General features: G+C 39.0%; 1 protein-coding gene across 1 annotated transcript in view; it reads left to right on the top strand.

The window, feature by feature from the left end:
• The window catches only part of LOC128656336 (heparan sulfate glucosamine 3-O-sulfotransferase 3B1), a 46,323-nt gene extending 29,289 nt beyond the window's left edge, over positions 1-17,034 (top strand). The window contains exon 2 of the mRNA XM_053710189.1: positions 14,014-17,034. Within this exon, the coding sequence (XP_053566164.1) occupies positions 14,014-14,632 (619 nt within the window). The 3' untranslated portion in view covers positions 14,633-17,034. The remainder of the gene's footprint in view (positions 1-14,013) is intronic.
• The last annotated feature ends 6,235 nt before the right edge of the window (positions 17,035-23,269 follow it).

The raw sequence follows: 23,269 nt of genomic DNA, 5'->3' as shown, positions 1-23,269 counted from the left end.
TATCGTTATCTAGTGCAGACTTAACCCTTCCATGTATCGTTATCTAGTGCAGACTTAACCCTTCCATGTATCTTTATCTAGTGCAGACTTAACCCTTCCATGTATCTTTATCTAGTGCAGACTTAACCCTTTCATGTATCTTTATCTAGTGCAGACTTAACCCTTCCATGTATCTTTATCTAGTGCAGACTTAACACTTCCATGTATCTTTATCTAGTGCAGACTTAACCCTTCCATGTATCGTTATCTAGTGCAGACTTAACCCTTCCATGTATCTTTATCTAGTGCAGACTTAACCCTTCCATGCATCTTTATCTAGTGCAGACTTAACCCTTCCATGTATCTTTATCTAGTGCAGACTTAACCCTTCCATGTATCTTTATCTAGTGCAGACTTAACCCTTCCATGTATCTTTATCTAGTGCAGACTTAACCCTTTGATTTACAGAGAGACAGGTAACACATTGCATTGGGATCCATCAAATAAAAAAATCCCTGACCAGGTTTTTGCATAATTTTTGTTCTTTTTTTTAACTTTTCTACATTGACCTCCTAAAATCGGATCTGGTCCCTTTTTCCCATCTTTGTTTTAATGTGCGTGATGTGTTAACTTAATCACAGTTTTAAATGACAAAACTTCTACACAACAAAATCAGCCCCTTTATAATTGCTAGAAAATGGTCAAATGCTAAAAACTGCTTCTTATACATTTGTGCAAAATACAATGAAGCGGCTGATTGCACAAGTCATTCATTATTAAAGGGATATGGAACCCAAATTGTTCATTCATGATTCAGATAGGGCATGTCATGTTAAGCAACTTTTTATTTTACTCCTATTATCTCATTTGTTTTGTTCGCTTGCTATCCTTTGTTAAAAATAATACTTAGGTAGGCTCAGGAGCTGCTGATTGGTGGCTGCACAAATATATACCTCATGTTATTGGCTCACCCAATGCACTGAGCTAGCTCCCAGAAGTGCATCACAGCTCCTTCAATAAAGTATACCAAGAGAACAAGGCAAATTAGATAATAGAATTATGTTGGAAAGTTGTTTAAAATGGAATGTTCTGTCTGAAACATGAAATAACAACTTTGGGTTTCATGCCCCTTTAATTATTGGTCATGTGTTTTTTTAAACAAGCTTTATTGATTCCCTCAGGTGTACAGTGTCAGATTAAAACAATACAAACATCATGAATAAGCAGGCAGCATTAACCAGCGCGCACTGTGAAACAACGCCACAATTAAGGGAAACTTAGGATCAAAAAGTTACACATTTAGATTTTGGCCTCTCTAGGGAGCGCAGGAGAAAGCTAAATTTTGCATAAAAGCAAAAGGTATTTACTGTCCCTTTAAGGATTGGAACGAGGAGTTTAGGTTTTCTGTGGCCATAAAAGAATAAATGAACTATTCTCTCTAATGTTCTCTAAACAATTCCAGCTATGACATTTCCATGATCAAATGCGACACTCCGAGCGCAAGTTTAACATCTAATCCAAAAGACTTGAGAGTTCTAGGTTTGCGGGGTTACATTCCTGGGTTCAATAACAACTCTTCAGTGAGCCAGATCTCTCTAACGACTGTATATATATATATATATATATATATATATATATATATATATATATATATATACATATATACAAGTGGAGCATTAATTTATCGCTTGTCAGTAAATGGGCAAATTTGACTGTTTACGGGCGCACGATAAATAACCATTACAAGTGGCTGTTTAATGCTACCGTGAGCTCGCAGTAGCAATTAGCGCTTCAAAAATTAACCAGAGATCTGATCTCTGGTTAATTGTCAAAATTGCCCTCAAAGTGTAGTTTTGTTTTCTATTACAAAAGAAATGTGGCTTTTAAAAAATAAATAATAAAATAACTTCACAAAGCAGTTTTTAGGGGTTAAATTGAAGGGATGTGGGGTGTTATAAAAAAAAAAAACGGCACTTAAAAGTAAGTGCCTTTACATAGCGGTCTATGGGAACTCTGTTAAAACTGCAAATAAATATGTATATGCTTTATATGTTTATATTCATATACATACATATTTAAATGTGCTGCCTATCGATGCGCAACTTACCCCCATCGCTGCGCTAGGTTCTGTGCTGTGTCTGACGGCATCAGAACGAGGCTCCCATGTGTGCAAACCTTCCCTGCAATGTGAATTCGAGGTTGTGTTCGCATTGCACCCAACTTGTAATACCAGCGCACATTTGCGTGCGCTGGTATTACTGAGTGGAGCACAAATATCTCGCCTACATAAGCAATATTTTGTGATCCACTCGTAATCTGGCCCATTATACGGCTGATTTGAAATTCTCTGTATTTTTAGTTAATCATCAGGACTGCAGTGGGCATTAAAGGGACAGTATACAATCATTTTCATATAACTGCATGTAATAGACACTACAATAAAGAATAAGATGCACAGATACTGATATAAAAATCCATTATAAAACTGTTTAAAAGCTCTCAGTTTAGCTCTGTTGAAAAGGTAGCTGGAAAGCCCACTGCAAGTGGGAAATAAGACCCCCCCCCCAAAAAAAAGACACCCCCCCTTCTTTTGCATTTTAAAAGACCCTTTATACAAACAGGAGCAAGCTGGAGAAGGTGGCTGACGGTATTCTCATAAAACTTTGGGGCTTGGTTAGGAGTCTGCAAATCAGAGCAATGTTATTTAAAAATAAGCAAAACTATACATTTAAAAAAAAAACTTAATGGGCTATATAAATAGATCATCTACAAAACATTTATGCAAAGAAAAAATGAGTGTATAATGTCCCTTTAAGTGCTACAGTTCATCATCAGAATACTGAAATAATATTTTCTCTAGTTTCATTATTTTTATTTCTTCGCAAACTTCGTCCTTCTGTCCCCCCCCCCTTGTACGGAGGGTTGACATTTCACACTATATCGCCTCTTGGCTTCTCCTTTACCAGCGCTGCTCTCAGCACGTTTGCAAACAAATCAAAATGAAGCGCCATAATCTGCTACGAATTTACATCAATTTGAGACAATTTAGCAATCTGCTCTCAGTGCTATTATACAAGGGGAGACTTGTAAAAGAGATGTAATTGGACAAAGAAATGGCTTCATTTCTAGCGGCAGGAGGAGACAAATCTGTGTTTAGTGTGTGGGATCTGTCATTGATTTTGTTTTATTGCTGCAGTAAAAGATGTGATACTATTTAATTGCTATGTTAATGTTGGATAACAATGTGTTCACCACATTTATACATGGCTGAGCCAAGCCAGACTGAGCGCTGCAAACTTGTGGCTCATAAATCTCCCACAAACCAAACATTATAAAGATATAGAGAGTGGCAGTATGCTGGTATAGGGTATGTGTTTGTATATTCTGATACAATATCCCCACTTTCAGTTTGCAACATAAAGCAGCGAGAACTGCAGGGGATGCACAAATACCTTGCAGAGAACTTTAAGCTACACCCATAGAACACCCCTGTTCAGCATATTAGCAGAGGTGGGGGCATTTATTTTACAATAAGGAAAACAATAGGCTTTCAATTTGTACTAGTATACATTTCAGCGTTTTTGTGTTTCTATAGTGCATTAAATATTTTTTCCATAAAATACAATTTTTGCAGAACAATTTTGTTAGGATTTTTAATAAGATTTAACAATACATTTTTTTTTACTATGCAAGTGATTGTGCAATAATAATATTGGCCTAAGACAAATAGAGCATTTTCTTTTTGCACTTTCATGTCTTGAGGTTTTTGGGAAAGATTTGTTTCAAGTTCTTATTCTATTCTATGGGCTTCAGGCGATGAACAACATTTCAGACATAACAAGTTGCAGCCTTCATCAGCAGCCAGGGGGTTAAATGGTAGATAAAAATCAGTGTCTGACTTCTTTGTGAATAAGCTAATCCTCTTTGGGGTATTCTGCTTTTTTTTGCTGCCAAAATCTATGTAATAAATGTCTGGAAGAGAAAAAACGAAATCTGGCAAAATCATCCTTATTAATATTGTTATTCCTATAGACTGTATATATAATGCAAGTCCCATCATGTCAGAAATACGTCTCAGATCAAACAAATAAACATTATATAGATTTGTATGGGGGGGGGGGGTAGGGAGGGAAAGGCTTGCAATGTAAAAATGCTTCTTTTGTTAAGAATCAAATGCTTTTTCTTTTTTACACTGGTTTATATGTCTATAGTTTGGAACATTTTGTTAAGAAACAGGTTGGACCTTGTCTCAGCCCTTCTTTGTGATTTGGGTTCAGACATTATTAAAAGGAGATAGAAGTAAAATGTATGATTCAGATAGAGAACGTACAATAAAATACTTTACGGTTTATAAAATGTACCTTCTTGTAGTAATTGTAAAAAAGGTTCTGCAATGTATATTTTATATCTTTTCCCTTTAAACTGTAGATAAACATGCACAAGAGGCTTTTAAAGGGGTGTGTCCCTGGGCTATGAAACAATGCAAATGGCAGTTTTTAATGCATTTAATTATTATTATTTTTTGTGTGTGCAGTGATTTTTGGTGCATATTTTGCACAAATATATAAATGACCTCAATTTCCCATTAATATTTTGAGCTATAATTATCAAGCTGAACAGGCAGCTGCTAGTGGAGTTGCATCATCCTGGACAGATACATCTGGGATGATTGACAGGCGTGGCTCTTGCGCAACTGAATGTGCGAGAGCATAGAGAACGGCTACAAGATCATTTGCTGACGTTGGGTGAGCAGATTCCATACTGGTAACCTTGCCAGCCGCAGAATGATAAATCTGGGCCTAAAGTGATTGCATATTCCATAGTGTAGAATAAAGGTTATAAACCCATTTTAAAGGGATAAGAAACCCAATACAATTTTAAAAAAGTTTCCAATTTACTTCTATTATCAAATTTGCTGAAGAGATACAGTACCTAGGTAGGCATCTGGAGCATACATGGCAGGAAATAGCGCTGTCATCTAGTGCTCATTCAAATGGATAACATTCTTATAGTGCTGCCCTCTAGTGCTCGTTCAAATGGATAACATTCTTATAGTGCTGCCCTCTAGTGCTCGTTCAAATGGATAACATTCTTATAGTGCTGCCCTCTAGTGCTCGTTCAAATGGATAACATTCTTATAGTGCTGCCCTCTAGTGCTCTTGCAAATGGATAACATTCTTATAGTGCTGCCCTCTAGTGCTCGTTCAAATGGATAACATTCTTATAGTGCTGCCATCTAGTGCTCTTGCATATGGATAACATTCTTATAGTGCTGTCCTCTATTACTCTTGCAAATGGGTAACATTCTTATAGCGCTGCCCTCTAGTGCTCTTGCAAATGGGTAACATTCTTATAGTGCTGCCCTCTAGTGCTCATTCAAATGGATAACATTCTTATAGTGCTGCCCTCTAGTGCTCTTACAAATGGATAACATTCTTATAGTGCTGCCCTCTAGTGCTCTTGCAAATGGGTAACATTCTTATAGTGCTGCCCTCTAGTGCTCATTCAAATGGATAACATTCTTATAGTGCTGCCCTCTAGTGCTGTTGCAAATGGGTAACATTCTTATAGTGCTGCCATCTACTGCTCTTGCAAATGCATAACATTCTTATAGTGCTGCCCTCTAGTGCTCGTTCAAATGGATAACATTCTTATAGTGCTGCCCTCTAGTGCTCGTTCAAATGGGTAACATTCTTATAGTGCTGCCCTCTAGTGCTCATTCAAATGGATAACATTCTTATAGTGCTGCCCTCTAGTGCTCGTTCAAATGGATAACATTCTTATAGTGATGCCATCTAGTGCTCGTTCAAATGGATAACATTCTTATAGTGCTGCCCTCTAGTGCTCGTTCAAATGGATAACATTCTTATAGTGCTGCCATCTAGTGCTCTTGCTTATGGATAACATTCTTATAGTGCTGTCCTCTAGTGCTCTTGCAAATGGGTAACATTCTTATAGCGCTGCCCTCTAGTGCTCTTGCAAATGGGTAACATTCTTATAGTGCTGCCCTCTAGTGCTCTTGCAAATGGATAACATTCTTATAGTGCTGCCCTCTAGTGCTCTTGCAAATGGATAACATTCTTATAGTGCTGCCCTCTAGTGCTCTTGCATATGGATAACATTCTTATAGTGCTGTCCTCTAGTGCTCTTGCATATGGATAACATTCTTATAGTGCTGCCATCTAATGCTCTTGCAATCGGATAACATTCTTATAGTTATAGTGCTGCCCTCTAGTGCTCTTGCAAATTGATAACATTCTTATAGTTATAGTGCTGCCCTCTAGTGCTCTTGCAAATGGATAACATTCTTATAGTGCTGCCATCTAATGCTCTTGCAATCGGATAACATTCTTATAGTGCTGCCATCTAGTGCTCTTGCATATGGATAACATTCTTATAGTGCTGCCCTCTAGTGCTCTAGCAAATGGATAACATTCTTATAGTGCTGCCCTCTAGTGCTCTTGCAAATGGGTAACATTCTTATAGCGCTGCCCTCTAGTGCTCTTGCATATGGATAACATTCTTATAGTGCTGCCATCTAGTGCTCTTGCAGATGGATAACATTCTTATAGTGCTGCCCTCTAGTGCTCTTGCAAATGGGTAACATTCTTATAGCGCTGCCCTCTAGTGCTCTTGCATATGGATAACATTCTTATAGTGCTGCCATCTAGTGCTCTTGCAAATGGATAACATTCTTATAGTCCTGCCATCTAGTGCTCTTGCAAATGGATAACATTCTTATAGTGCTGCCATCTAGTGCTCTTGCAAATTGATAACATTCTTATAGTACTGCCCTCTAGTGCTCTTGCAAATGGATAACATTCTTATAGTGCTGCCATCTAGTGCTCTTGCAAATGGATAACATTCTTAGAGCGCTGCCATCTAGTCCTCTTGCAAATGGATAACATTCTTATAGTGCTGCCCTCTAGTGCTCATTCAAATGGATAACATTCTTATAGTGCTGCCCTCTAGTGCTCTTGCAAATGGATAACATTCTTATAGTGCTGCCATCTAGTGCTCATTCAAATGGATAACATTGTTATAGCACTGCCATCTAGTGCTCTTGCAAATGGATAACATTCTTATAGTGATGCCATCTAGTGCTCTTGCAAATGGATAACATTCTTATAGTGCTGCCATCTAGTGCTCTTGCAAATGGATAACATTCTTATAGTGCTGCCATCTAGTGCTCTTGCAAATGGATAACATTCTTATAGTGCTGCCCTATAGTGCTCTTGCAAATGAATAACATTCTTATAGTGCTGCCCTCTAGTGCTCTTGCAAATGGATAACATTCTTATAGTGCTGTCCTCTAGTGCTCTTGCATATGGATAACATTCTTATAGTGCTGCCCTCTAGTGCTCTTGCTAATGAATAACATTCTTATAGTGCTGCCCTCTAGTGCTCTTGCTAATGAATAACATTCTTATAGTGCTACCCTCTAGTGCTCTTGCAAATGGGTAACATTCTTATAGTGCTGCCATCTAGTGCTCTTGCAAATGGATAACATTCTTATAGTGCTGCCATCTAGTGCTCTTGCAAATGGATAACATTGTTATAGCACTGCCATCTAGTGCTCTTGCAAATGGATAACATTCTTATAGTGATGCCATCTAGTGCTCTTGCAAATGGATAACATTCTTATAGTGCTGCCATCTAGTGCTCTTGCAAATGGATAACATTCTTATAGTGCTGCCATCTAGTGCTCTTGCAAATGGATAACATTCTTATAGTGCTGCCCTATAGTGCTCTTGCAAATGAATAACATTCTTATAGTGCTGCCCTCTAGTGCTCTTGCAAATGGATAACATTCTTATAGTGCTGTCCTCTAGTGCTCTTGCATATGGATAACATTCTTATAGTGCTGCCCTCTAGTGCTCTTGCTAATGAATAACATTCTTATAGTGCTGCCCTCTAGTGCTCTTGCTAATGAATAACATTCTTATAGTGCTACCCTCTAGTGCTCTTGCAAATGGGTAACATTCTTATAGTGCTGCCATCTAGTGCTCTTGCAAATGGATAACATTCTTATAGTGCTGCCATCTAGTGCTCTTGCAAATGGATAACATTCTTATAGTGCTGCCATCTAGTGCTCTTGCAAATGGATAACATTCTTATAGTGCTGCCCTCTAGTGCTCTTGCAAATGGATAACATTCTTATAGTGCTGCCCTCTAGTGCTCTTGCAAATGGATAACATTCTTATAGTGCTGCCCTATAGTGCTTTTGCAAATGAATAACATTCTTATAGTGCTGCCCTCTAGTGCTCTTGCAGATGGATAACATTCTTATAGTGCTGCCCTCTAGTGCTCTTGCAGATGGATAACATTCTTATAGTGCTGCCCTCTAGTGCTCTTGCAGATGGATAACATTCTTATAGTGCTGCCCTCTAGTGCTCTTGCAGATGGATAACATTCTTATAGTGCTGCCCTCTAGTGCTCTTGCAAATGGATAACATTCTTATAGTGCTGCCCTCTAGTGCTCTTGCAAATGGATAACATTCTTATAGTGCTGCCATCTAGTGCTCTTGCAAAGGGATAACATTCTTATAGTGCTGCCATCTAGTCCTCTTACAAATGAATAACATTCTTATAGTGCTGCCATCTAGTCCTCTTACAAATGAATAACATTCTTATAGTGCTGCCCTCTAGTGCTCTTGCAAATGGATAACATTCTTATAGTGCTGCCATCTAGTGCTCTTGCAAAGGGATAACATTCTTATAGTGCTGCCATCTAGTGCTCTTGCAAATGGGTAACATTCTTATAGCGCTGCCCTCTAGTGCTCTTGCAAATGGGTAACATTCTTATAGTGCTGCCATCTAGTGCTCTTGCAAATGGATAACATTCTTATAGTGCTGCCATCTAGTGCTCGTTCAAATGGATAACATTCTTATAGTGCTGCCCTCTAGTGCTCTTGCAAATGGATAACATTCTTATAGTGCTGCCCTCTAGTGCTCTTGCAAATGGGTAACATTCTTATAGTGCTGCCCTCTAGTGCTCTTGCAAATGGGTAACATTCTTATAGTGCTGCCCTCTAGTGCTCTTGCAAATGGGTAACATTCTTATAGTGCTGCCCTCTAGTGCTCTTGCAAATGGGTAACATTCTTTAGTGCTGCCATCTAGTGCTCTTGCAAATGGATAACATTCTTATAGTGCTGCCCTCTAGTGCTCTTGCAAATGGATAATATTCTTATAGTGATGCCCTCTAGTGCTCTTGCTAATGGATAACATTCTTATAATGCTGCCCTCTAGTGCTCTTGCTAATGGATAACATTCGTATAGTGCTGCCCTCTAGTGCTCTTGCTAATGGATAACATTCTTATAGTGCTGCCCTCTGGTGCTCTTGCTAATGGGTAACATTCTTATAGCGCTGCCCTCTAGTGCTCTTGCAAATGGGTAACATTCTTATAGTGCTGCCCTCTAGTGCTCTTGCAAATGGGTAACATTCTTATAGTGCTGCCCTCAGTGCTCTTGCAAATGGATAACATTCTTATAATGCTGCCCTCTAGTGCTCTTGCAAATGGGTAACATTCTTATAGTGCTGCCCTCTAGTGCTCTTGCAAATGGATAACATTCTTATAGTGCTGCCCTCTAGTGCTCTTGCAAAGGGATAACATTCTTATAGTGCTGCCCTCTAGTGCTCTTGCAAATGGATAACATTCTTATAGTGCTGCCCTCTAGTGCTCTTGCAAATGGATAACATTCTTATAGTGCTGCCCTCTAGTGCTCTTGCAAATGGATAACATTATTATAGTGCTGCCCTCTAGTGCTCTTGCAAATGGATAACATTCTTATAGTGCTGCCCTCTAGTGCTCTTGCAAATGGATAACATTCTTATAGTGCTGCCCTCTAGTGCTCTTGCAAAGGGATAACATTCTTATAGTGCTGCCCTCTAGTGCTCTTGCAAATGGATAACATTCTTATAGTGCTGCCCTCTAGTGCTCTTGCTAATGGATAACATTCTTATAGTGCTGCCCTCTAGTGCTCTTGCAAAGGGATAACATTCTTATAGTGCTGCCATCTAGTGCTCTTGCAAATGCATAACATTCTTATAGTGCTGCCATCTAGTGCTCTTGCTAATGGATAACATTCTTATAGTGCTGCCCTCTAGTGCTCTTGCAAATGGATAACATTCTTATAGTGCTGCCATCTAGTGCTCTTGCTAATGGATAACATTCTTATAGTGCTGCCATCTAGTGCTCTTGCAAAGGGATAACATTCTTATAGTGCTGCCCTCTAGTGCTCTTGCAAAGGGATAACATTCTTATAGTGCTGCCCTCTAGTGCTCTTGCAAATGGATAACATTCTTATAGTGCTGCCCTCTAGTGCTCTTGCAAAGGGATAACATTCTTATAGTGCTGCCCTCTAGTGCTCTTGCAAATGGATAACATTCTTATAGTGCTGCCCTCTAGTGCTCTTGCAAATGGATAACATTCTTATAGTGCTGCCCTCTAGTGCTCTTGCAGATGGATAACATTCTTATAGTGCTGCCCTCTAGTGCTCTTGCAAATGGATAATATTCTTATAGTGCTGCCATCTAGTGCTCGTTCAAATGGATAACATTCTTGCAAAACCACTGCCATATAGTGCTCCGGACATGTGCACACTCCTGAGCTTACCTCCCTGCTTTTTAACAAAGAGAACAAAGAATATTTGATAATAGAAGTAAATTACAAAGTTGTTTAAAATTGGATGCTTCAACCAACTCACAAAAGAAAAAAAATTGTGCTTTGTGTCCCTTTAAAGGGACAGTATACACCAATTTCATATAACTGCATGTAATAGTCATTACTATTAAAGGGACAGTATACACTCATTTTCATATAACTGCATGTAATAGACACTACTATTAAAGGGACAGTATACACTCATTTTCATATAACTGCATGTAATAGTCATTACTATTAAAGGGACAGTATACACCAATTTCATATAACTGCATGTAATAGTCATTACTATTAAAGGGACAGTATTCACTCATTTTCATATAACTGCATGTAATAGACACTACTATTAAAGGGACAGTATACACTCATTTTCATATAACTGCATGTAATAGACACTACTATTAAAGGGACAGTATACACTCATTTTCATATAACTGCATGTAATAGACACTACTATTAAAGGGACAGTATGCACTCATTTTCATATAACTGCATGTAATAGACACTACTATTAAAGGGACAGTATACACTCATTTTCATATAACTGCATGTAATAGACACTACTATTAAAGGGACAGTATACACTCATTTTCATATAACTGCGTGTAATATTCACTACTATTAAAGGGACAGTATACACTCATTTTCATATAACTGCGTGTAATATTCACTACTTTTAAAGGGACAGTATACACTCATTTTCATATAACTGCATGTAATAGACACTACTATTAAAGGGACAGTATACACTCATTTTCATATAACTGCATGTAATAGACACTACTATTAAAGGGACAGTATACACTCATTTTCATATAACTGCATGTAATAGACACTACTATTAAAGGGACAGTATACACTCATTTTCATATAACTGCATGTAATAGACACTACTATTAAAGGGACAGTATACACTCATTTTCATATAACTGCATGTAATAGACACTACTATTAAAGGGACAGTATGCACTCATTTTCATATAACTGCATGTAATAGACACTACTATAAAGAATAAGATGCACAGATACTGATATAAAAATCCAGTATAAAACTTTAAAAACGTACTTAGAAGCTCACAGTTTAGCTCTGTTGAAAGGGTAGCTGGAAACACTCCCCCTCCCCCTTCTTTTGCATATGAAAAGACCCTTTACACAAACAGGAGCAAGCTAGAGTAGGTAACTGACGGTATTCTCATAAAACCTTGAAAATCAGAGCAATGTTATTTGAAAATAAGCAAAACTATAAATTTTAAAAAAAGACTACTTTATGGGCTATATAAATAGATAATCTACAAAATATTTATGCAAATAAATAATGAGTGTATAATGTCCCTTTAAGGATAATATGCACATATACTGATCTAAAAATCCAGTATAAAACCGTTTAAAAACTTACTTAGAAGCTCACCGTTTAGTGCTTTTGATGAGGTTAGATTGGGACACCCACTGAAAGGGGCTGAGAAACAGGAACAGACAGACACTCCCCCCTCCCCTGCATATGAAAACACCCATTGCTCAATAAGGAATCTGTAGACATCAGTATACTTCTAAAGCTTTGGGGCTTGGTTAGGAGTCTAAAAATCAGCACAATATTATTTTGAAATAAGCAAAACTATACATTTGTTACAAAAACTCTCCCAGATGGGCTATTTAAATGGATCATCTACTAAAGAAAAATCTAGTGTGCAATGTCCCTTTAAGGGCACATCAGTCTTTTTATTTTCTATACAAATGTATCTGTATGAATTCCATATATTTGCTTCCTTTCTGTAATGTGTGAGAATCGGTAACATTCATTGGTAAATGTTATTTAATCTGCATAAATTGAAATACATTGCTTTTATTTTTTTTCACGTGGTTAAATTCCCCAGGCTGGTGAATGAGTAAACGTTATCATTAGCTGTTGATGTGAGCGCTTCTACCCTCGGCATGTTGTCCTGATGTATCAGGCGCAATAGACCTGAAGGATTGAGTGATGTCACCACATCCGCTAGTTTGTATCCAAAAACTGCGCACACACACGTCCTTCTGGACTCATTTCACTCCACATTGATCCAATCCTGAAACTGGCCCAGATTTCTCTCTTTATATTTATTTACGTTAATATTGCTGCGAGTCCTGTCCCCTCCCCGCTGAATGCATTAGCAGGAGTGGTTAATTAGAAAAGTAGGCCTATCCATCTTCTAGCTGAACAAATTACTCAGCTCGCCATTAGCTGGCGGCTTCCTTAACGAGGAGCCGTTTGTCAAACAGACGGGAACTGTCTACTCATTAACCCTTTGGCTCCTTACGAAATGCAAAATTCATTATAAAGTTGTAGTTCCTGTTGCCAAAGCTATGAATTTAGCTGCTTATGGCTTCAATATGTTTTGTGTTTGGAAACTATAATCAAAGTCTGTTGGACAGAATTTTATATTAAAGGAGAATTTTAGAATAAAAATAAAGTGTGTTATATTAGAGCTCTGTATTTTAAAGCAAATCATTGTGTTATAATGTTTTGTTTTCAAAGAAAGTAGTCAAAGTCATATGATGCTACTGATAAAAAATCCAGCTAGTGAGAGAATCAGGATCAAGCATACATAGTTTGAGGCTATAGGACTTTTACTATGTGTTTAAATAAACATTCACATGCACATATTGTATACTCTGATTTGTTAAGGCATTTAATCTTTGCATTGAAGCTGCGGAGTAGGACACAGCTGGTGATTGATGAGGTTCACTCCTGATGGGTTTACCGGCCATTTCTTGCTATGGAGCTGCAAGGTTTGCATCTCTTGAGTGTGCTTTGCCTATGCGTTTAACCCCTAGTTCATTACTGAATAAAAGACATGCCCTCAGTTTCCAGAGCTGTAAAAAATATTATGAGGCTCAACTATATAGTGGTATAAGAACGTCATTTGTTGCTGCTAATTCCTCTTCCTATACCGCCAACTTCCTACCGTCCTTCCTGGATGAACTGCTGCCTTGTTTACCTGATATATTAATTCCTATTTACTCTTTCAGTTTCTAAAGCACTATTAACTCTGTAATCCACATTGGGATTTTTGTATGATGAATGCAAATGGGTTGAGTGATTACTAATAACAATTTGACGCACGTGGCACAATGTGGTGCTCTGGGTCATGAACGAGCTAAAGTTGTTATGGTGGTGTATCACTTTCTAACATTTGTACAGCAATGTAATCTGAGAAATATATCTCTCTTAAGATTTATTAACTTTTTTTGATATGAGCGACAGTGAAAGAAATAATAATAACAACAATAATTTGACGATTAAATGGAGTTATGGTTTGGAGTATTATTTGTGTATTTATAGTAGTTTCCAGATTTTCCTTCACTATAGTAAACTTTTTTTTTTCTGTTCTGCAGGGATTTAATGCCAAGGACTCTGGACGGTCAGATTACAATGGAGAAGACCCCCAGTTACTTTGTAACCAAGGAGGCGCCAGCTCGTATCGCTGCCATGTCGAAGGACGCCAAACTAATTGTAGTAGTGAGAGACCCAGTGACCAGAGTTATATCAGACTACACCCAGACATTGTCCAAACGGCCAGACATACCCACGTTTGAGAGTCTGACCTTTAAAAACAGGACTACGGGTCTTATAGACATCTCATGGAGTGCCATCCAGATTGGCATCTATGCCAAGCACTTGGAGAACTGGCTCCAATATTTCCCCATCAACCAGATCCTCTTTGTAAGTGGGGAAAGGCTAATCACAGATCCTGCCGGGGAGCTGGGACGTGTTCAGGATTTCCTTGGCCTTAAACGGATCATCACCGACAAACATTTTTATTTCAATAAGACTAAGGGTTTTCCATGCCTGAAAAAGGCAGAGGGGAGCAGTAAACCGCACTGTTTGGGCAAAACCAAGGGCAGGACTCACCCCAATATAAACCCTCAAGTTGTCCAGCGACTGCGAGAGTTCTACAGGCCTTTTAACATGAAGTTCTATCAGATGACTGGACACAATTTTGGCTGGGACTAAAAACCCTTTGGGGCACTAATTTAATTTGAAGTCAACAAATATATTCATATTTGTGTCTGTAAAAATACAAAAAAGTGTACAGAGATCTATTTTATTATAATTTATTTGTAATTCGTAAGCAATTAATTCACTAAGCTGCCTAACCGTGTTTTGTACCCATAGTGCGTTAACATTCCATCTCCAGGGGAAACCCAGGACTAGCATGGCCCATGCCCTGCTGGCACTGCTCTCTGGCCTGCTAAGGGTTAACCTTCCCCGTTTATGGTGCTCCTATAACAGTCAAATACTGAATGAGATAAAAGCACAATGCAGTTACCTTGGTACGTTCTGATGTTTACGGGTATTGAAATGTCACTCACAATCATCTCCTCTCTTGCATTATATGTGTGACATATTGGGCATTTTTACTTCCCACCCTCACAGTTTACAAAGTTATACTTATATGGGGATGTCAAGTGAACTCATTGGTCTTACTTTTGTCACTGTCATCTGTGTGGTGTCTAGGATGTTGCATGTTTTAAAACATGACACAGTTTATTTAAACAGCTGATAAGTGGAAGACATTTTTTTCCATAATGCCATAAAAACCCCATTAACCCTTTCACTACCGTAAGGATCTTCATTGGGCATTTTACAACCTGCTGCTATCTCTGAAGATTGCAAATGAAGTACAGGAAATAAAAAGTACATCTGGGTAGCTGTGTTGGCTTTTGTAGACTAGTGGGTATTTATCTAAGCACAGCACTCTCAAAGTTATTTTTTCTTTTGTAAATGTGGGGTCTTTGGTAAATATCCCATTGAAGCTTAGATGGTTGTGTGGGGCTCATAAACACATTTTACCAACTCAGTGATTGTCTATGTTTCTCCTGGTATTGTTCCTTATGCAAGATACACAATTAATTGTCACCCTGCACATCATATTGTAAGTCTACTTCAAGCCATACCTTAAAGTCTATAGTATATAACAGTAAAAATATTATTAACCAAGGTAAACTTGGACCCCAGTCTACTTGATCAGAAAGTCCATTATGGTGGCATCTGCTAAGGGATAAACAGTGTCCTGGTTCATTCTAAATGTTCTGTTTTCATGCTAATTACTTATCTCACACTGATTGCCATTAATTAACCTATTGCTGTCCCCTCTGGCAGCCAATGAGTTAATATAACTTTATTGAGTGTCAAACATTAGTACAAACTAAACAAACATCCATGCAGTTAGCTGATAATTTTCACAGCTTTGAAGCCAGTTGTTCTGAAATGTAAAGAGTGTTATCTTGTATGGATTACAAACCATCTGTAGCATCAGGTCTTTATAGAGTGTGAACACGTTTAGAAGCCTTTAGATGCCATTTTCAGTCGCCAGATACGGCAATGCCCTACTGACTTTATAAATCATTTTTCTTTTCTCCAGATAAATTAATCATTTACATTTCCGGTACTTTTGGCACCTGGAACAAATCAGTAAATTCTCTTCTCATTACAATGAGCTTTTAACGATGCCTTTTTAAAATGATGAAATCCGTTCAATTAAACCTCAGTATTCTCTTTTGGCAACCATGCAGCATTTTATAGCTACTAGACAAATAAATGCAGATTTAACCCTTACCCAAACAAGTACTTCCCAAGCTTAAACAAACTTTGCACATTTTCTGAGACTTCCTACATCAGGGGGTGGTTGATGCTAGTGATATTTCTTTAACTCTTTGGCTACCAGAGAGGACTGCAACTCATTGCACAGGAATGCATTTCAGCGCATTCTGGCAGCCAAATAGTTAATCAGGGACCCATTCTAACAAAACAAACTGAGAGTAACTGACTTTAGCACTTTTGTTTAAACCACAAAGGTGTTTAATTCACTGCTGCTAAGAATTTAATGGCTATGCAGATATCTGTAGAAGTATTACGAACCCAGGTATTAGAATGTGGCAAAAAAAGGATAAATGTGCGTGGAAGGAATTGCGTGTGACTCTATATGAATAGATACTCTGTCGTATGCCTTGGTTACCATGGAGACAAGGCCTACACAGCCGTAAAGCACTCTCGGGTGTGTCATTTCGTTTCGCTCTGTGGTTACTTTTAGAATTTATTATTAAAAAAAAAATAAATAAAATAATGGTTGAGTTTTATTCAGCCATGTTTTACAAATCCATATCACTTTTATTGCTTCCTATTCTTTAACCTGTTTAGTATATATAAATATATATATCTATATAAATTAAAATAAAATAAGAACACGAGAAACTGAAAAAATGTGTACATTGTAAATCACTATTTTGTTGTATGTATGATACAAAATTAATTTTACACAGAAAAAAAAGATGTTTCTAAAGCATATTGCGTACTGATAATTCATACTATTTCTTTGTATGAGCAAATAAAAGTATATTTTACCAAGATAAAAAGTGATCTGGTCTTTTTTTTATTCTTTAAAACGGGAGCTACAGTTGGCGGGACCTATAGGGCACTGGGGCATCTATGGACATATACGGAGATATTATAAGGGGCAATAGGGTGAGATGTGGGGGTTAAACCGAGCAATACGAGTTACAGGGTGAGGTTATATGGAGCAATAGTTACATGTTTAAGGCTGGTCCTACAATAAGAAACGGACTGGTTATTAACAGGGTTTAAAGGGATAGGAAGCCATCTAGTGCTCTTACAAATGGATAACGTTCTTGCAAAACTGCTGCTATATAGTCCTCCAGATACGTGCACGCTCCTGAGCTTTTTTCAACAAAAAGATGCCAAGAAAACAAAGACCATTTTTAAATAGAAGTAAATTAGAAAGTTGTTTAAATTTGCATGCTCTATCTATCTGAATCATGAAAGAAAAACATGTGGGCTTCATGTCCCTTTAAATAGAGTAATAATGTATGTATATTGGGTACTTGTAAAGCGTGGCTAATCACCCGTAAGGGTCTCAAGGCGCTGCTAATTTTATCGACCTCGGAAGGATGTAAGGCTGAGTGGACCTCGCCGGGGATCGAACCTGCAACCCTTGGGGGGCTCCAGAGCTCAGCCACAGTGCCTTAGCATGCTGAGCTATCTGTTCTAATTTCATCATTTTGCCTTTTTAAGGCTTTAAGGGACAGTAGAGTCAAATAGAAACTCTCATGATTAGCAAATTTTCTTTATTGTCTTGGTATCTTTTGTTGCAAATCAAGGACGTAAGCTCAGGAGCGTGCATGTGTCTGGAGCACTAAATGGCAGCAGTTTTGCAAGAACATCCATTTGTAATATCACTACATGGCAACATTATTTGCTGCCATATAGTGCTCCCTATGCCTACCTAGGTATCTCTTCAACAAAGAATATCATGGGAACTAAACAAATGTAATCATTACAAGGGGAGCGCTAATATCGCCTGTGCGCAAGTGATATTTAGCGCTCCACTTGTAATCTGGCCCATAGTGAGCCTATAACAAGAGGCATATTCATATAGGTGCAGCCACCAATCATCAGCTAGCTAATTGCTGCTTTATCTGAATCCTGAATGTTCCAATAAAGGGAAACACAAGAACTGTAATATGCTATTGCAATGCTGCTGCTGGTGTATACAAGAGCTATAATGTGCTATTGCAATGCTGCTGGTGTATACAAGAGTTGTAATGTGCTATTGCAATGCTGCTGCTGCTGGTGTATACAAGAGTTGTAATGTGCTATTGCAATGCTGCTGCTGCTGGTGTATACAAGAGCTATAATGTGCTATTGCACTGCTGCTGCTGGATAACTGTGTATGGAACTCCTGGATGAGAGCTGTAATGTGCTATTGCACTGCTGCTGCTGGATAACTGTGTATGGAACTCCTGGATGAGAACTGTAATGTGCTATTGCACTGCTACTGCTGGATAACTGTGTATGGAACTCCTGGATGAGAGCTGTAATGTGCTATTGCACTGCTGCTGCTGGATAACTGTGTATGGAACTCCTGGGTGAGAGCTGTAATGTGCTATTGCACTGCTGCTGCTGGATAACTGTGTATGGAACTCCTGGATGAGAGCTGTAATGTGCTATTGCACTGCTGCTGCTGGATAACTGTGTATGGAACTCCTGGGTGAGAGCTGATAACACTCTATGAAGGGTAGAACATTAGCTTGTACATATTTACTAGTCTAGATTTCATATTATTACATTTTATTTTGTTTTATTTATCTATTTATATTAAAACAAGACAGTTACAGACTAAGGTTACATTTTGCCCTCTGGCTGTCTAATTATATTCACTAGCTCACAACACCACTGCTAAAGGGACACATTGTAACCTATAAATAATACAAATATTATGCATAATAAACAACAGTGAGCAGATATACGGTAATAATAATAAAACGTTTTTGTGAAGCTGCTTAAATTGATATTGAATATAGCTGGAAATGTATTTAATGTCAAGGGGCAAAATTAAACTTTAATTATTAGATAGACCATAATGTTTTAAAAAACTTTCATTTAATTAACTTCTATTATTAATTTTGCTTAGTTTTCTTAGTATTCTTTTTTAAAGAGTAATCCTAGGTGAGCTCAGGAGCGTGCACGTATCTGGCACCAGTTACGTTATTCATAGCTGCAAACAATGCTGCCAAAGACTGCTAAAAAACACAAGCACTGTCCTAAGCTCCTATCAGCCTACAAGGGAGGACTAAATTATTAGCATTTTTATTAAAGTGGCCTTGTAGATGCGCGCCGGCGCCAGTAAACGTAGTGTTGTTACATTTATACCGGGTCATTTTTGCCTATTAAAATCTGTTGTAGTGGTATAGACACACAATTTTATTGGATTAGATGTCTGTGGCTGAGCAGTGAAAAACATTCTGCTACCCCGTACAAATGTCATTAAAGCACGTTAGACTGCGCAGGCGCGCATCTACATGTCCACTTTAATAAAAATACTTTTAATTTAGTCCTCTCTCACTGAGATTTGCTTCCTCAATCTGCACATGTTTCTAATTACATGAACATATTCCACAATTTTTTTCAAACATTTGTGGAGTGCGAATACGTAATTGTGCGCATGCGTATTGCGTACATCCAGGTATCAAATCTCAACGAGGTTGCACATTTCGACAGAACACCAGCAATGTCCCTATAATATAGTATTCAGTAGAGATATGCACAAAGCACAAACAGATATTTTGTTTCTTTTATTTTGCCTAAGGTTATTTCATGGGGTTGCTTGGTTCAGACACATTTTGACAACATTATTCATTTGTTAACCCCTTATTTCTTATGGGGTGCGTCGTTTTGCCGCAGAGGGGCAGCTAGGAACTTAAAGGGATAGTGAAGTTAAAATGAAACTTTCATGCTTCAGATACAGCATGTAATTTTACCTTTCCAATTTATTTCTATTGTCAAATTTGTTTTCTTGGTATCCTTTGGTTAAGTGTAAAGCAAGTTAGGCTGATAGGAGCTTAGGAGCATGCATGTGTCTTTATAGAAACCTGCATGCTCCCAAATTCACCTAGAATTGCTGTTTAACAAAGGTAACTTGATAATAGAAGTAAATTGGAAAGTTGTTTTAACTTCATGCTCTATCCAATAGATTTACATTTTATTTTAACTTCACTGTCCCTTTAAATTAAGTAGCATGTAGTGCTGTTTTTACAAGCCAGCAGCAGCATCATAAAAATACTGGGGGGGGTTCAGTATAGAGCACACATTTTTAAACAACTTTCCAATTTATTCCTGTTCAAAAACATTGCGTTGTTCCCTTGGTATCCTTTGTTAAAGGAGCAGCAATGCATTACTGGGAGCTAGCTGAGCATATTTGTAAGCAGCAACCAATCAGCAGCTAGCTCCCAGATTTTGAGTTGTATACTTTTGAACAAAGGATACCAAGATAAATAAGCAAATTAGATAATAGAAGTAAATTGGAAAGTTGTTTAAAATTAGATGCTCTATCTGATTCATGAGAGATAATTTTGGGGTTTCATGTTCCTTTAATTTATATTTAACTAGTACTAAAGCCCATGTACACGGGCCATTTTTTGCTGTACAGCGGTCCCACCCCTTGCTCTCTCCCCCTCTCTTTTGCTCTCTCTCCCCCCTCTCTTTTGCTTTCTCTCCCCCCTCTCTTTTGCTTTCTCTCCCCCCTCTCTTTTGCTCTCTCTCCCCCCTCTCTTTTGCTTTCTCTCCCCCCTCTCTTTTGCGCTCTCTCCCCCTCTCCTTTGCACACTCTCTCCCCTCTTTTGCTCTCTCTCTCTCTCCCCTCTTTTGCTCTCTCTCTCCCCCCTTTCTTTTGCTCTCTCTGCCCCCTCTTTTGTTCTCTTCCCCCTCTTTGGCTCTCTCCCCTCTTTTGCTCTCTCTCCTCTTTGGCTCTCTTTCGTCTTTTGCTCTCTCCTCTTTGGCTCTCTTTCCTCTTTTGCTCTCTCTCTTCCCCCTCTTAGGCTCCCCCCCCCCCCTTTGACTCTCTCCCCCCTGTATTTGGTTCTCCCCCCCTCTATTTGGCTCTCTCTCCCCCTCTATTTGGCTCTCTCCCCCCCCTCTATTTGGCTCTCTCCCCCCCCTCTCTTGCTCCCTCTCTGGCTCTGTCTTTCAAACCCTTTGCCTCTCTGGCCACGCCCCCATCGCGGCACCCCGTCCGGCCACGCCCCAGCACGGCGACACCCGCCCAGCCATGCCCCTCATCGCACCCAGCCACGCACCCATCACAACGCTCCCGTCGGTCACGCCCCCTGACACTCCGCTTCAGCCTTACTGAGTGTCAGGATCCAAACGGTGAGGTATGTTTGTCACGTGCAGTCTCTACTGCGCATGACTGCATCTGACAAACATACTTGGCCATTTATTATATAGGATGGGGTCAGGATTGTCAATAACAAAAGTGAAGCTTACATACTTACACATATTGGGGCATGTATCAATGTGCGAGCGGACATGATACGAAGTAGCGTACAGCATACGCTGTCAGCATTTATCATTGTACCAGCAGTTCTTGTGAACTGCTGGTGCAATGCCGCCCCCTGCAGGCGGACAAGTTATGGAGCAGCGGTCTTTAGACCGCTGCCTCATAACTTCTTCAAAACTTCTGTTTCCAGCGAGTCTAAAGGCTCGCCGGAAATAAGGGGCATCAAGCTCCGTACGGAGCTTGATAGATATGCCCCTTAGTATAAAGCCGTGAGCCAGTGCATCACACACTCTTAGCGGAATTACAAAACTTGCAACTCTCACTGGAGAGGTCAGAAACCATCAATAAATATAGAGAAACAAACAGTTGTTTACCTGCTAAAATACTGACTCCGGGAGGTTATAATCTGTTGCAGATTTTATTACCTAACAGGGAGACCTAACACGTAGTTTGTGGAACTGGATTAAGGTCTCACCGTGTGTGGGATTATTATGGGCACAGATTCAACACTTTTTAGACTGAGCTAAATATCTAGTACGTTGCTCATATAAGTGATACGTTGTACAGAGCATCTGCAAACAGACTGACAGGTCTCTTCATGTCTACAGAACAAAACTATAATTACCTGCTGAACTCTTGTAACAATCTGAGATTTTATAGGTCTCAAGGATACAACATGAACTGTGCTCTGATCTCTGCAGATCTTTTTATGTCCTAATTGGTTTGTGCAAGATTTTATTCTCTTACAGAAAATAAATATGAGGAAGTTTGTGCTGGTGTTTCATAAATAAAATATAAGGTTATAGTTTTACAAAGCGCAGTGGCGTCACTAGGGTTGGTGTCACCCGGTGCGGTAAGTTATGGTGTCACCCCCCCCCCCGGAAAGCAGACACACACAAAAACACAGGCACACACACATACAAACAAACACTCAGACACACTTAAAAACATACTCAGATGCACACACAAACACTCGGAAACGCACTCAGACACACACACACAAAAACTCAGACACACACTTACAAAATATGTAAACTGCACTGCATTAATTATAAAGCTCATGCCTAGAGCTGCTCCCTGGCTCAACAGAGCATCAAATGAAAAATAAACAGAGCACTCTAAAAATAAATCACTAAAGAAAAGGTTTAGGCGCAAACTATGAAAATTCTGCTCTCTGACTCTGTTCCAAGCCTGTCATTGCACAGCCCCGGGCCGCGTGCCTACCGCTTCTTATGGCCAATCACCTCTGCACTCTGCCCACCCCCAGACCCCCGCCCGTCCTCCTACCTGTTCAGTGTGCACTTAGTGTACCGTAACCGTAATGGTCTGGTGGGCATCATACGTGGCTCCTTCACTTTAAAGACAGTGTAAAACAGTCATGCGGTCAGGTGCCAGGCATCCCCTCATGATTTGCCAATTCCCGTTTAGAGAGACAGCACAGCAGTGAGTGACTCCACTGCTCCACATGTCACTGAGCAGTGAGCACAGATAGGCAGGCAGGTTTAGGCTAGCAGCGCAACTTTGCAAGACCCACGGCATGCCCACAACATTCATAGCGAAATTGGGCAGGGGAGAAGCAAAGTACAAACAAGCAAAAGCAGCCGGGAAAACTATTTGTTGAAATTGCAGCACTGGCTCAAGGGGCAAACAATTGTGTGTCTACAACTTCCCCAGTCCCACCAATGTTCCCAAATGCCAGACCCTCTAATAAAAAAAAAATCTATGCATCTCAACATTGTATTTCTTTGAATTTCAATAAAATGTAAAAAAAAAAAAAAAAAAAAAAAAAAAAAAAA

This window comes from Bombina bombina, chromosome 1 (assembly GCF_027579735.1).
Source record: "Bombina bombina isolate aBomBom1 chromosome 1, aBomBom1.pri, whole genome shotgun sequence".
In the NCBI taxonomy this organism is placed as follows: Eukaryota; Metazoa; Chordata; class Amphibia; order Anura; family Bombinatoridae; genus Bombina; species Bombina bombina.
The sequence above is the reverse complement of the archived record's forward strand: the minus strand, read 5'-3'. Positions and strand labels throughout refer to the sequence as shown.